The sequence below is a fragment of the Bombyx mandarina genome, chromosome 03, assembly GCF_030267445.1.
Source record: "Bombyx mandarina strain Sakado chromosome 03, ASM3026744v2".
Taxonomy (NCBI): Eukaryota; Metazoa; Arthropoda; class Insecta; order Lepidoptera; family Bombycidae; genus Bombyx; species Bombyx mandarina.
In genome coordinates, this window is record NC_143210.1 from 12,796,748 (window position 1) to 12,813,241 (window position 16,494).

At 37.1% G+C, this 16,494-nt stretch overlaps 2 protein-coding genes across 3 annotated transcripts in view; both read right to left on the reverse strand.

The window, feature by feature from the left end:
* The window catches only part of GSTs2 (glutathione S-transferase sigma 2), a 469,518-nt gene that overhangs the window by 264,613 nt on the left and 188,411 nt on the right, over positions 1–16,494 (reverse strand). The window lies entirely within an intron of this gene.
* LOC114242328 (uncharacterized) lies at positions 1,694–9,660 on the reverse strand. Of its 2 annotated transcripts, XM_028173445.2 has the most exons (6): positions 9,557–9,660; positions 8,874–9,055; positions 6,167–6,931; positions 5,159–5,363; positions 3,310–3,463; positions 1,694–2,495 (listed from the first exon to the last, which is right to left on the reverse strand). In XM_028173445.2, exons 3-6 carry the CDS (start codon positions 6,534–6,536, stop codon positions 2,322–2,324), a joined length of 903 nt encoding a protein of 300 aa, XP_028029246.1. In that variant the 5' UTR covers positions 6,537–6,931; positions 8,874–9,055; positions 9,557–9,660; the 3' UTR covers positions 1,694–2,321. The 2 variants fall into 2 exon arrangements, with proteins under 2 accessions (XP_028029246.1, XP_028029247.1); XM_028173446.2 differs by lacking the exons at positions 8,874–9,055; positions 9,557–9,660 and adding an exon at positions 8,450–8,588.

Sequence of the window (16,494 nt, forward strand, 5' to 3'; positions counted from 1 at the left end):
ATCTCAAGGTGGGTGGCGCGTCTACGTTGTAGATGTCTATGGGCTCCAGTAACTACTTAACACCAGGTGGGCTGTGAGCTCGTCCAACCATCTAAGCAATAAAAAAATAAAAAAAAAAAAAATAAGCATACGTAGGAAAAAAAAGATGATGATGATGAAATCGCAATGAATCGATATTGTTGTTTGCTGTACAACAATAGTTTTATATTTCGTAACCCGCAATGAACATGTTTAGATCTTGGGGATCAACAGCCGCTCTCAATTAACAGACGTAATTAACAGACGGTACGTGTTCTTTTAATCCCACGCGTTATCCGAATTTATTCTTTAAGCCGCTTAATAAAAGTCCCCCTTTTCAATCTCGAATGTTTTTAGAGTTAATGTCAGGAATTTACAATTTAATCATCATTATTTACGTACTACATAATAGAACCACAGTACAATGTATGTTTTAGAAGCGTTTGTCGCATAAACGTTCATTTATTCTACAGAATAATTCCATAATTCCATAAATTTCAGCACATTTTTAGCTATTTCCAGCCCATAGACGTAAGAACCTGATAAATAAATAATCAGGGAGAAGTTCCATACGGTAATCTGTCCCCAGGAAACCAGAGACTCGTGTGCATATTTATTTGTAATATTATGTACCATTATATGGAAGAGTGAAAGACAGTTTGGTTAAAGCGACATTTTTGCATCTTTACAAGTGAGTCATTTAATGTTTAAAATTTGGAAAAAACATCATAATAATAAAAAACTTCTTTAGCTATTTCAATGGTAAAAATTGAAGATCAATTAAAAACATCGAACTGTTGATGCCGATACCAAATAAAACGGACCTTTAATTACAAATATATTAATGTCGCGTGTTGAGCGAAATGTCGCTTAAACCAAATATCCTCTCACCCCTCGATATAATATAATTTATTTATTATGTATATATATACCGTGAGCACCTACACACGGAGAAAATGAATATTTACCTAAACCGGGAATAAAAACCTGCGACCGTCAATCAGTGGCAATAACAGGGTCATAGGGTCAATCTTAATGAACTCCGCCGTCTACCTGGAGACATGAGGCTGAAGTCTCAATTATATTGTATAACGGCTATCCCATTTTTGTACCTTAATTGCTTCATGGCAGAAATAGGCAGAACAGTGGTACTTATCACTACGAGCTTACATAACGCCCTACCACCAGTAAAAGCTGATAGGAGATGTTGGTACGTCGGCATAAGGCGAGACTTTAGCTGCTCAGTAGTGGTCAGTCTACAGAATCCCAAATTTCCTTGTACCTCAAGCACCGGGCTAACCTACTGACAGCCCACTGGGTGGGGCAGCCGTTGTAACTATACTGAGACCTTAGAACTCATATCTCAAGGTGGGAGGCAGCATTTACGTTGTAGATGTCTATGGACTCCGGTAACCACTTAACACTAGGTGGGCTATGAGCTCGATCAAGCAATAAAAAATATATTAAAAAAATCAGGTTATTCTGCGAAGCACTGCTTTTGCTAGGGCCAGTGTTAGTAACACTCCGGTTTGAGACCCGTGAGCTCACCTACCCTCTCGGTGAATCTAGTATGACCCCTCGATCTCAGAATAGGTAGGAGAAACATATATCCAAAGACTTCAGAATCGAGGGACCTATTTAATTTAGTTTATAATAAATAAAAAGTCAAAACGTATTTTTCAATTTTTATTTCCCACATTGAGTCGTTCTCGTCAAGACTTTCAGAAATCATCTACGACTACAAACTACAGTACAGTAAAATATATGAAAATAGAATAAATACATGCAAAAGTGCTGATATCTAGACAAGACAAGTGATTCCATCTATCGGCAACTACGAGTATCAGTGCATCGTCAAGAAAACTTAATATAAAAAAAACGTTACGTTGACCCAGACAGATTTATTTAAATGAGTTTTTAAATGAATTCACAATAATTTTAAGTCTATAAGAAACATGATTCATTAAATATTAGTTAATTAACTATTACCGTGATGACAGTATCGATGTCACAGAGTAAGCGAGACATCAGTAAAAAAAATTGTGATGGTATTATCCACTAAGTAGCAATTTCTCTTGAGTGATTGTTTTTTAACTATTTTCACTTAATTTGATCTGAACACACAGATGTGACACACAGAGATGTTGTTTATTAATATTGCATTTATGATTTTTTTTTGTTGGGTCAACTTTAGGTAGGTATAGCTAAAGGTTATATATAGCTAATATAAAAATATATGATTGACGCAGCTAGCAACACCGTGCAAACGCCTTCGACAGTGAAAGATAAACATTATTATTGCTTTAGTGAGCCGCGGAGAGCTCTACGATTTTCTCGTTGACGGCAAGCACTTCCGCCATGAATTCCGCGTCCGCCATAACGTTCGCCAAACGGTTGAGGATGGAGAGCAATTCCCCGTCCCGAAGACGAAGCTGTTCATTGCATTGCTCGACTTCTTCGACTACCTCGTCTGGGATCTGAAATGTTAAATTTTCAAATTGTGAATGCAAATTCATCCCTGACCACGAAAACGTATAAGCCGCGCCCATAAAGAAACGAATCGAAAATGGCGTCTATGTACCCGCACTGACCGATGGTAGGATCAACAAATAAAAAAAAAGATAGAAAGAAAAACAAGTGAGAATGTACTTTACTTTACTTTTTTTTAAGGGATTTTATGACCTGGTAACTAAGCCCTTTAAGTCACGTCTTATTTTAATTTATTTTCTTATTTTTATGAAAAATTATGAAATGTAATGAAGATGATAAATTTGAGACATTAATCAACTGGCATGAAATCAAATGAAATGAGATGAGATGATATGGGATGAAATATAATCTCAGTAAAATGGTGGTCTAGCGACGAGTTCGACGACGACGGTGACCGGTGCTTGAGGTACCTAAAAGCACCGGTTAATGGATCGGGAGGATCCGTAATAACGTGTTTTGGGCGAATTCGACTGTTTACCATTCGGTCCACAGGATCGGGTAGGTATGTTGCGACCCGTGAAAATCAAAGGAAGTATGGAATAATGCATTTGATGTCCTGCCTATTTCTGCCGTGAAGCAGTAATGCGTTTCGGTTTGAAGGGTGGGGCAGCCGTTGTTACTTGAGACCTTAGAACATATATCTCAAGGTGCTTGGCGCATTTACGTTGTGAATGTCTATAGGCTCCAGTAACCACTTAACACCAGATGGGCTGTGAGCTAGTCCACCCATGTAAGCAATAAACAAAATGAAAAAAATTATCCCCTTCATTCCCTCATGTCTTCAATTATTAATTTAATTACCTTCTGCAGTTCCAAAAACACGCTGAACTTGAACTTCTTTCTCTGTTTCCCGCTGGTGCTGTCGTAGAACATGGTGAACTCCTGGTCTTTTAGTTTTAACGGAAAGTACACGCCGGCTGCGAGACGGCCCTTAGGGTCCCTTGCGAGAAGACTCCTGCAATGACACATTTGTTGCTTTAACTAATCTATAAAATAAATTATTATGAACAGAACTTTTGTCGGTTTGTTGAAAACAGCTGCTGAACCTATTCGCCAATATGGAGTCATTTGGTCTAAAGCAGTGGTCGGCAAATTTATTAGCCAAAGAGCCAAATATGAATAACTAGCGGCCCGCTCCGGCTCCGCTCGGGTCTTTAACAAAAATTTCAACGATATTTGACGTTGTTTTATTTTTTAAATAAAAGAACACTTATTGCGGCATAACTACAATAGTTAGATATATTCTGTCGCGACACTTTTTATACATAATAATGTGTTCTACAAAGTCTTAGTTTATTATTTTATTCTATCATTTAATAGTTTTCGCAGGGCACGCGATGTAAAGAATATTTTGGGTATTTTTTTACATCTTGGGTTACATTATTGGAGTTTTAGTAAGGATCCCAATTTTTTTTTCAAAAAAGATTATAGCCCTATTTCACTTAGGAATAGTGTAGCTTCCAAATAGTGAAAGAATTTTTCAAATCGGTCCAGTAGTTTCGGAGCCTATTCAATACAAACAAACAAACAAATCTTTCCTCTTTATAATATTATTACTAGCGACCCGCCCTCGCTTCGCTTCGGAAACATTAAAACACACATGAAACCAAAAAAAAAAAATTAAAAAAAATTTAAAAAAGTAGCCTATGTTCATCAGGGACAATGTCGGCTTCTAATGGAAAAAGAATTTTTCAAATCGGTCCAGTAGTTTCGGAGCCTATTCAATACAAACAAACAAACAAATCTTTCCTCTTTATAATATTAGTATAGAAAAAATAATATATTATAGTATAATATAGTATATATAGTATAGAAGTATAGATACAACAATTTTAAAAAGAATTGGGAATCATATCTGTTTGTTTAGTAAACTTTTATTAAACTAAATAAGTAGTACACTATGTGCAGAGCTGTATTTAAGAAGTCAAAGAGCCACATGCGGCTTTGGAGCAGCACTTTGCCGACCACTGGCCTAAAGGATAAGATGCCAAGTGTACCTACTCGTATCGAGCGGTTCAACTGTACCAATTATCCTAAGAAAATACGTACTTGGGTTGTACCGGAACGAATTACACAATAAATTAAGAGCACCTGCTCTAGATAGAGCACAAGATAGAGCAAACCCGCAAAATGTAAAAATTCTTAGTCGTGGCAAGGCATATTGTAAGTTACTACGAGTAGATACCACCGTCCTGGCCTGTGTTTACTGCGAAGCAATGCAATAAAAATGAAATTTCGACAAAAATACTAACACACACCATTTAAAGTCGTCGTGGCCTATAGGATAAGACGACCGGGGCATTCGTATCCAGCGATGCACCGGTGTTCGAATCCCGTTGGCGGGTACCAATTTTTCTAATGAAATACATACTTAAAAATGTTCAGGATTGACTTCCACGGTGAAGGATAACATCGTGTAATAAAAGTAAAACCCGCAAAATTATAATTTGCGTAATTACTGGTTGTAGGTTACGGGTGAGCAGCCGTTGTAACTATAATGAGACCTTAGAACTTATATCTCAAGATGGGTGGCGCATTTACGTCGTAGATGTTTATGGGCTCCAGTGACCACTTTATTCGACACCCATCTAAACAATAAAATCTTACACTCTCGCAATGTACTCGTCTGGTGATGAAGTTTGGTGCTTACCTCAAGTCCCACACCAGGTTCCTCTTCTCGGTGACCTCGACGGCCGAGAGGTAGGCCCTCGCGACGTACACGAGGGACAGGCGCTCCTTGACCCCGGCGGCCCTGGTCTCCCGCTCGTGCCACTCCACGTAGCTCGCGTTGTCCGCGTTGAACTGGTACTTGTACTCCTTGCGGCAGTGCGGCTCGTCCGACTGCGTGAACCAACCTGCGAGACAACAACAACTTCACCAGTCACTCTTCGGGAATAGATAGTGGAGGGTATTTAAAAAAATATATGTTCTTTGTCTATTTTGACCTAAAGGTCTTAGTTACCAGGGCATAAAATCCTTTAATTTTTGTTTGTTTATTCTGTCTTTTTTTTATGGCTGTATTATATAGGCAGACGAGCATACGGCCCACCTGATGGTGAGTGGTTATCTTCGCTCATGGACATCAGCAATGCCAGGGGCAGAGCCATACCGCTGCCTGCCGCTTAATACTCTCCACAAGCCTCGTTTGAAGAAGGACATGTCATTTGATGTACATAACGACGGGTGAAAGGCTATGTGATGGTTTAGCGACAATTTATCAAATTTTCTATTATGGCTAGGCTACTAGGAGGGATATTTTAATTTAAAGATTTGGAAAAAAAACATCATAACAAAAGAACAATTTCAGCTATTCGAATGGGGTAAGATAACTATTTTGTTTTTCCTTTCATGTGTCCCCCGTCGGACGGATACCTTTTGTTTGATTTATTTATCGATTGAGGCACTACGATGTCTGCCGGGTCAACTAGTACTAAATAAAGTGGACCTTTAATTACTTACAAAAATGTCACGTATTAACCGTATTGTCGGTTAAACCAAATAACGTTTCCCTCTCGGTATATGTACATAGTTTGGTTTCGGGACGAGTGCCCGATTTAAAATGAATAAAGTGAGAAATGAAACTTGTACAAGGTTTTTTTTCTAATTTTGGACTTTTACTGTAACCTTCGTATTCTCAGTTAATGAAGTTGTAACCTACCGGTGTGCGGGTAGCAACGATCCGCCATGACGGTGACGGCGCGGGAGATGTGATATCCAAGATCCGACAGGAACACGCCGGGTCTGCCGTCGACCTTAACGTGGATCGCCACTAGCACGTGGTCCTTCTCCGTCTCGATCAGGAACCCTTGAGGTCCAGGGAACGACGTGGTGTAATCGTCAAGATCTTCTATGTTCTCGTCACAGGATACCAGCATCATTGCCTTAGTGATCCCGGGGAAATCTTTCTCTAAGAGTTTCAAGCGTTTGATGACTTCCATGCCCAGACCCACGCAGGTGTGTTTGTGGGCGCGGATCGGCGGGTTATATTTCTGGTAGAATTCTTTCAGGGTGTCGATAGGGGAAGCCATGTAAGCGTCGTAGTGCGTCAGGAAGTTGCTAATGGAATCATAGTTTTCGGAAACCACGAGACGACTCAACAGTACCTCGGCTTTGGCGACCAACTCCTCGTATTGACGGAGAGTGAGGTGCAAAGCCGGACGGGGTGCCCCCCAGCGCGGCGGCGGCAGGGGGTGGTCGGCCGGCCAGCTACCGGCATTATCCTGGTGCCTGGAGCCGAGTCAGCTCAACCATTCGGCGCCCCAGCGGCCGACGATGCGGCGGATGGCGCGGGCCTCGCCGGACGTGGACACCGTGGGCGCGGTGGGCTCCGGGCCACATACTCCTGCCCCAGTGGCCCCCACGCCTACGGGCGCCTCCGGAGACCACTCTATGTCCTCACTTAACGGTTTTATATTTAACATATCTGGAAAAGATAAATAAATAACATTACATAAGTATCTATACTCGGCGGCAGATAGAGGCAAATGGCGTGGAATGGTCCGCAATAAGCTCTTGTTGCAAGGAGGTGGTCACGACCCTCAGTATTGAGGAAATCGAAGCAAGAAGAAAAGTATCTAAATTCGATATATAAACTTTGTCTTGTCTATGAACTTCATCTTTTGTTCTAAACATTTGACGCGCGTTGATATTTGACGTGCGTTTGCGTTGATAATGTTGATATGTGATCACGGTCAACCTGATATCTTTGAACTCCGGGGATCTGTCAGATGTGTGACGGATATCCTATTTAACAATGGCTAGTTATCAATATATTGTTTGTGTTGGTTGTATTGTTGTATAAAGTGGATATGATTATTTTTTTTTGAACTCTTAATTTTGTTTTTATTTGTAATTTGTAATTTTTCCTCAATAGCCAAAGCTATTACATTAATACGGGTTTGCTGAGTGCATATATAATTTAGATTACAATCCAGATTAGATTTAGGTACTATTTGTACGATATAGCTACTGTAATGATTATAATTTGTTTTGTGCATCAATAAAAAAAAGTGCTTACCGGAACAAACCCGACAATGTTAAATGATGAGATTAAAATATAACTTGTCGATCGATTGCAATAGTTAATAACGAAGGAGTTATTCAATTTTAATTTAATTAGCTACAGCATATCCGTAATTATAAAACTATTACTGGAATGTTCCATGTTTATTGCACTTTTACTACTCGAAATGTTATAATAAATGTCCCCCTGTCGCATTCCGAAAATAAAACGGCATATTTCATTTACGTCACAATATTTTAACTTTGTTTTATTATTGGTGGCCTCATGCCAACTTATTTCGACGGAGACAGAATTTCACATTAAAAACTTCGACCAAATTTTACTAATTACCCGGACATGCGCAAAAGCGGTATAGCATCTCGTCATCACGAAAATCACCTTAATTTAATACACGAATGACATAGATTTACCAGAAATATGAAGTAAATACGTGAAAATCGAAGTCAGAGAGCAGTTTAATTAGCTAAATTGGTCACGCGAAGTCCTCATTTCTGCTTTGTAGTCGATGACGCAGTGCCATCAGCGGCGGAGGATAATGACTTACAGGAAAATTAACTGACATTGAATGGTCAATAGTTAACTAGCTTTTGACAAACTAAGCAACGCTTTGTTTTGTTAATTGATAAAACGAAAAATAGTTGCATAATAATAATAATTATGTTTTTAATTTTATTTATTAGATCGCAGCTGATGATCTTAACCACTTTCGAGAATTAATTTAATGACTATCGAGAGGTGTTTTAATTAATTTTATTTCCGATTGAAAATAAATAATTCAATAAAAGTGGGGCTATTAAGGTTTTAGTACCTATAGAATTGTCTTTTTATAAGTTACGAGTTCAACATGACAACTACCTACTTCATAGTTACTTAAAATGTCTACGAAACTCAAAATAAACAAATATCTATTTAACATACCTCGACGGTCACACAAAGCCGATCTTAAAAGGGTGCCATATTTGAAATGAATGAACGAAATCCAAAACGACCGAGAACGTTCTGGAATTATCGATTCTCGGAACTACGTTCATTCGTTTCCAGATTCATTCAAATGACAACCGGGGCGGGGGTTTGTTACATAGATTATACACAATGTTAATGTGTCAAAGGGTCAGTGAATGGAATCATATGGAACAGACGTGCCCTTGAAATTAAGTTCCCTAGAAACTTGTCGGGGTCTATGAAATTCCAGACCAAATTAAACTGATTGAAACTAGCCATGTTAATATTACATATTAATGACCTATATTAGGAGCGATAAAAATGTTATATTGATATTACGCCGTAATGTTATCAAGCATGTATCTCAGCTGTGTTACAATTAATGAAAAGGTAAACATACCCATTGTTTGGCTGGAAGCCGAGCGAAGAAGATGCCCTTTTTCGGAGTTCGTTGTTTGTTTACTTCTAGAATGTAACTGGTATGGAATTCGTCCGCGCGTCCTATTTAAGCATTTCGAAGTGTTTGTCCTCCGCACCCCGCACCCCGCACCTCATTCCTCGTGCGTCACAACGATGCTAAAACTACGAAACATATGTGTGCGTCGATTATTTTGTGTATTCATTCAAGCAAGGGTGTATTATTGATGTGTGCGTTGCGTCAAAACACTGCACATGTTTTGGCGCAATATTTACGAATTGAAAAAGTACAGTTGGGCCGTCAGCGTCAAAGTGACCTAATAAGGTTACCATAGTTAGTATGCAAATAATAAGGTATGAATTTACCTTTACATACTTCGTAGCCAAATATAATTCGCGCAAAAATAATGTTTACAAAGCCATCTGTTATCTATGAAACTAGGCATAAACCGTTTTTGTATAAAATTTTATTATGTTTTAAATAAATTGCAATATATAAGCACGAATATGAACAATTGTGAGTTAGGCCACTTTTACGCTGACGGCCTTAGCAGTTCCGAATTTGCATGCGTTTGTGTATGTATTTTTGTACTCTGTGATGAACAAAATATGAGTGCATATTAGTTTCAATAACAATAACAAATGTAGGTAGGCGCTTGTACATACAGCAGCATTACATATTTCCCTCCTTGCTGAGTTGGTCCCCTGCTAGCTAAGCCTTTGCTCGCCCACCTGTCCTGGTGAAAGTGGAAAGGCCTCCGGGCCACCAATACTCCTTCAATCATAAAAAAAAAAATTATTATTATAATTTAGGTAGTGTTGCCGATTGTTTAGTAACGATACTCGTAATGGTATTTCGAGACCCACTAAATTTCACTCAATTCAAACAAAAACCTAATAACAAACCTATAGTATTTAATTAAACACAATAAAAAAATTAATTAAAAACTATAAAAATATGAATAAAATATTATTTTTGTTTCTATATTAGTAAATACCGACGTAGTTTTTTTTTTTTTTAAATAAATGTAGTTCGATTTAAATTGCCAAAAATATTCCCAAAAAGTTTACCCTCTGAAAAGTTGCTGGGCGCATTTTGTTTTAATTGGAATACCTAGATTTGGGATCCGCTCATTTCACAACACACCGTAATGTCGTATCCTATACCGTCTTTACCATAAGGGCACAGGGGGCCCGTGCCCAGGGCCCCCATTCTCAGGGGGCCCCGAATGACCGACAATTTCTCTAACACATTTTTTCTCAAAACATTTTTGTAGGCCACATTACACTTTTATCTTACACTATTTAGCTTATCAGAAGGTATTTTCAAGGCATATACTACGCCATTATATAGATGACTGCGCCTATTCCTACTGTATTATTTAATAATATTTCCGAACGTATCCTACCTAATTTACTAAGTATCAAGATCACGATACCGGTTTCCGTTATCGAAATCGTAACCAAAAAACCAGCAGCATTCTAATATCATTAATGACATATTATATCATACTGTATTTGATTACCTATAATAAATGGTCATACTCAGTAAAAAATCTTTTTTTATTTTCCAAAAGGGCCTTAAATTCTTGTGTGCCCAAGGACCCCAGCCTAATTTAAGACGTCCCTGGTCGTATCGTAATATTATTACCTAGTAATCTTACAATGAATTACACATACTACGTCGTACACGTATGTATATAGCATGAATATTTACAAACTATAACACAAAGCACATTACACCTGCTTTTTATGTTAACGGAAACCTTTTGGTTTTTTTTACACAATATTAACCTATTCTCAGTTTGACCACAGTCTTCAAATAATAACAAAAGTTTGACAGCAAACAAAAAGTATTTTTGTGTCAAATACATGGCAGTGTGTGTAATGTATTTAAAAAAAAATGTATTTAATGTATTTTTAATGTATTAAAATTCTACACTCCTTCTCTATATTATTATTATTGTTCTCTATATTTTTAGTATTAATTTTAAGATTGGGCTAATCTTTAACTATAACCATTAACTAACTATTACATCACTGTGCTTTTGTATCATACCGTTGATGCATAGTCAGTAGCACACAGAATCACCTTCGTCATAAAGGCTGCTAATAAAAAAAGTAACCAAACAATGAGTCATTGTTGGGTTCTGTAGTACTCAGTGCGCGTTTCCAGGTAATACGACTATGTTTTTAGTAACGACGTCATAATATCTAAATTTAGACATCGATCCGCGTTCAAGCCAAGCCCTGACCTTCCTGTGCTAAGCAATCATGTTTGTGACGGGAAACCCAGGGGTCGGGCAAAATATATTGGCGCTTAGAGATCGTTGTTAACTCAAATCCGGTAATGGAATTCCCACCACACGAAAAAGATGACCTAGAATTTCAGAGTCATCATCGCCGTCTTTCTATATTCAATATTATATAGATTTACTGGTGGTAGGACCTCTTGTGAGTCCGCACGGGTAGGTACCACCGCCCCGCCTATTTCTGCCGTGAAGCAGTAATGCGTTTCGGTTTGAAGGGTGGGGTAGCCGTTGTGACTATATTGAGACCTTAGAACTATATCTCAAGGTGTGTGGCACATTTACGTTGTAGACGTCTATGGGCTCCATTAACCACTTCACACCAGGTGGGCTGTGAGCTCGTCCACACATCTAAGCAAAAAAAATAAAATAAAAAAAAGATGCAAAATCTTACTTCTGTCTTTCGTATGATCAGTTCTAGCATTTGATTCGATTCTCCGAATGAATTCGAAGGTTTTGCGATTTTTAATACTATTGATTTTTGCTGGCGTTTTTAATTTAAAGGGAAGCTCCTAATAATAGTAATGACAAGTAATTTGACGATCGAGTTTTCTGTATGTGAATAATTCTCAAGACTTTTATTTAAGACTGTACTATAGATCCAATAGACGCATCAAGCTGACAATACAAATATTTCATACTAGCGGCCCGCTCCGGCTCCGCTCGGGTCTTTAACAAAAATTTCAACGATATTTGATGTTGTTTTATTTTTTAAAATAAAATAACACTTATTGCGGAACTATAATAGTTAGACATACGCTGTCGCGACACTTTTTTGTAAATAGTAATGTGTTCTACAAAGTCGTAGTACATTATGTTATCCTATCATCAATCGTTTTCGCAGGCCACGCGATGTAAAGAATATTTAAGGTAATTTTTTTACACCTTATTTTATTGAAGTTTTAGTAAGGATCCCCAATTTTTTTCAAAAAAGATTTAAAGGCTATATCACTCGGGGATAGTGTAGCTTCCAAAAAGTGAAAGAATTTTTCAAATCGGTTCAATAGTTTCGGAGTCTATTGAATACAAACAAACAAATCTTTCCTCTTTATATTATTATTATTAGTATTAGTATAGATTTAATTTACATTTTAATAAATTTACAGGAGAGCTATTTCGAGTTTAAAATTACGAAAAAATACCATGACATGAAAAAAAATCTTCTTCAGCTATTCGAATGTGGTAAACATCATTGAAGTTCAATTAAAAACATCGCATTGTTGACACTAATACCAAATAAAACGAACATTTAATTACAAAGATAAATGTGGGCGTACTAACCGAAATGTCGCTTAAACCAAATAACCTTTCACCTTTCGATAAAGTAATAAAACAATTGGGATAAAAATATGTTAATTAATTGTTAAACGATTGCACCAATTTAAAATTTTAAAAGAGACACCGGATTGTTCTGAAGTTGCATCACACACACACACACACACACACACACACACACACACACACACACATAACATTAATAAATGCAATGTTTATTTACTTTTAACATGTTGACATCGGGAAGTCAAACGAGATATACCTACATGTGATGCGCGATTCAACATTGCTAGGCGAACAGATCACGTGTAAGCAGAGAAAGACAAACGTGACGCACAGATAACGTTAATCGCTTAGACCTTGAAAGTGTAAATAAAAATACAGAGTGCAACAAAGCCACTGCACGTCGAGTGAGGCAATATATCTTTCTAACTTATGATAGTTCAAGCTCTCCTTAAAATAGGAATCTGACGCCTTCAGCTCTAATACTAGGAGCAGGCTTAGGGACCCCGGTAACTGTACTGTACATGCATCAGCCCGCTGAGTTTCTCGCCGGATCTTCTCAGCGGGTCGCGATTCCGATCCGGTAGTAGATTCATTCGCGAAGCAGTTGCTCTTGAGTTGTTAGGTCTCTTTGGGAGCGCTCGGGCAGCTGTTAGCAAATCCCACCCCTCTTGGCTGAGCCTTTGCTCGCCCACCTGTCCTGGCGAAACTAGAAGGCCCTCCGGACTACTAGTATAATCCAAAAAAAAGTATTAACGTCGCGTATTATGTTCGCGAATGACTTTCGTGATGAACGAATAATATCTAATCCTATCCCATCTCTATTCCCGTTTACTTAGTATAAAACTGTCCTTTTTTCTCTACCTTATCTTTGGTAACTTACTGGGCTATTCCAATACGCGCGTATCAGTATGTGAGCTTATTAGTTCATACTGAGAGAATTGTATGACTCTAGCTAGAGCTTCGCCGAAACTACCACCGCAAAGGCCCAGCCAGATGCGGTGGGGTTTCCTAACAGCTACCCGAGCGGTTTCATAAGAAATCTAACAACTCAAGAGCAACTGTTTCATAAATGAGCAAGAAACTCGATGGGTTATGTCTATGCGAAACTGTCCATATTAGGGAAGTAACTATGAGTTTTTTGGCTTTGTTTACTTTGAATAGAGAACTCAATAGTCTCACCATAGAGACACTACTTTAGTATTATCAATTCGACGCACCGCATTATGGAATTTACGTCACGTAAAACCGCTACTTCCAAGTATGAATAACGGTATTCAATCGTTTTTTCTCGTTAGTACATTGGTGACGCTTCATCCTCATATTTACCAACAAAATGAGTCATAATTTTGAAATGTACGACGTAGCTATTACGTAATTATATTCCGTAACGTGAGATAGAGAGTTATGTTAGTTTTTTGCTGTCAAATATATATGTAATTAATTAAAAATACACGAAACAGAACGATAATTGTATAGTGATCAAATAAGGAATTGTTTCTATAAGTTTGTTTTATGTTATCATGAGCGACTATCACTTGCAAAGTGTCAGTCGCCTTCGATGGGTATAAAAAGTCTTACACATTAAGGATTAAAGACTATTATCGTGTAATTTCCTATGGTCATGGGTTGTGTTCCTTTAAGTCAATACGATTTTTTTTCTTTTTTTTTTATACTGTGACATTGGCATAATGAATGCCTAAGGCGCTGGAGACATTTAAAAAAAAGTCAGTATGAGCAGTTTTGTATACAAAAAAGGTGACTCTTCTTTCTATTCTACCCACAAACACATGTAAGCGCTCAAAAATGTATACAAACACTCACCCGCGAAGTTTTTTATTTGTACAATAAACATAGACTTGCATGTGTGCTTGGCAGAACGTAAACAAAACATCAAACGAATAAAAAAAAAACTTTATCCCGTTGATATAAAAGTCAAATTTCTAATTACAAAGCCTGAAAGAGTCGGGCCAGAGTAAAATACTTCTTATCGGATTGAGTTACGAACACTCGATGCCAGTCGTGTGACAATTTTTAACCTTATATTCTAGTCTTTAGTGCTCTGGAATAAGAATCAAGATAAATCGCGAATGGAATATAAAAGGATTTAGAAAAATATGTCGTATGGTGTTGGTAATAAGAGTGATGTATATTAGACTCAAAAACAATAATAATTCAACCTCGCACTTTCCAGATATTTCCTTTGGTATTTTTCCAAAACAAACACGGTTTGATACAGCGGTGTACGGTTTTATTTAGATAATTTATGAATTGTACATTTCTGTGTAACTGCGCAAAAGAGTTAATTTAAAAGAAAAATCTTTGATCTTAATAGAAAAATTCCTACCACGTCGAATCTTGAATAATACGATATCCATTAAAGACTGTAGTACTACACATCAAAGTGAGATTTAGATTAAAACACTCCGAAAATGTTTAAAATAAATTCTTTTTATTTAATACGTACTGAAATGAGAAATGTCTTCCATTTCTAAGTCAGTTAAAAAAGAACAGATAAAAAGGCTGGTTGTTTAATATGCATTTAAACGTATAATACATAGGTATATACTTATGTTTAAATAAATAAATAATAAATAAATATTTACTAACAGTCACGACACATTAACTGGTCCCGTGATAAGTTCCTAAAGAACTTGTGTTACAGGCACCAGATAACGGAAATAAATATAAAATTTTTATTATGCACATACACATATTTCATATTTAATATACATCCATAACCCTGGAAAAGACATTTATATTTATCATTCAAATATCTTCCCTTGGCGGGATTCGAACCCGCGACCCCCTTGTGTAGTGACCATGTCACTTACCACTACACCAGACGGCCGTTAACTATATTTGGTTCTTATAGTACTGAGAATCATATTATGGGCTAGGTTTTTGTGTGCGAATTATTTCTGATTATTTATTTAGAATTATTTATTAGGTCGAATTAGGAAATAGTCGTTATTTTCTGGCTTCGAATGTAGACTACGAGATAGATTTTTTTTATATCTATATATATTAATACATGAAGCAAAAAGTTGGTACCACTTTTTAAATAAATTGAATTACGATTACGAAATTATAAGAAATATAGAGGAGGAGTCATAGAGATGGTATATTTAAATCAATGGGAGGAGTGCACAATTTGAATATTCTTTTTAATTGTGCATAAAAAAATACATTAAATCAATAAAAAAAAAACATTACACACCGTACCATGTATTTGATACAACTTATTTATATACCTACTCTTTTTTTATTGTCAAACTTTTGTTATTGCTTAAAGTCTGTGGTCAAATTGAGAATAGATTAATAATGTTTGTTTAATATTATTAGGGTTTAATGTATGTAGTCTTGGCGAAATCTGTGAATAAAGAAGTTTAATAGTCTCTGACAATAGAACCATAATAATGTTCAAACTTCAAGTAATCATTGTCGAATTTCGATTTATACTGGTTATTTTTTTATACTGGTGGTGGGACGTCTTGTGAGTCCGCACGGGTAGGTACCACCACCCTGCCTATTTCAGCCGTGAAGCAGTAATGCGTTTCGGTTTCAAGGGTGGGGGCAGCCGTTGTAACTATACATGAGACCTTAGAACTTGTATCTCGAGGTGGGTGGCGCATTTGCTTTGTAGATGTCAATGGGCTCCAGTAACCACTTAACACCAGGTGGGCTGTGAGCTCGTCCACCAATCTAAGCAATAAAAAAATTTTTTTTTTTCGACTACTGGTGGACCACAATGAAGCTAAAACTGTGCCCATACCGAAACAATATTGACTTTTGGACCGATCATTTAGTGACTAAGAAGATTCGAAGAGTACTTATTTACTCGGGTCGAACAATTACTTCTGAATACATATTTGTTCAGTAATAACTAAGTCGTTATTTAACGGGTACTTATCATTATTTCCACACTTAATGAGTTCTCATTACTTCGAGTATGCCAAACCCGAGGATCTACTAAACTCATTACTATAGGTATAGTTAGTTATAAATTGTTAAATA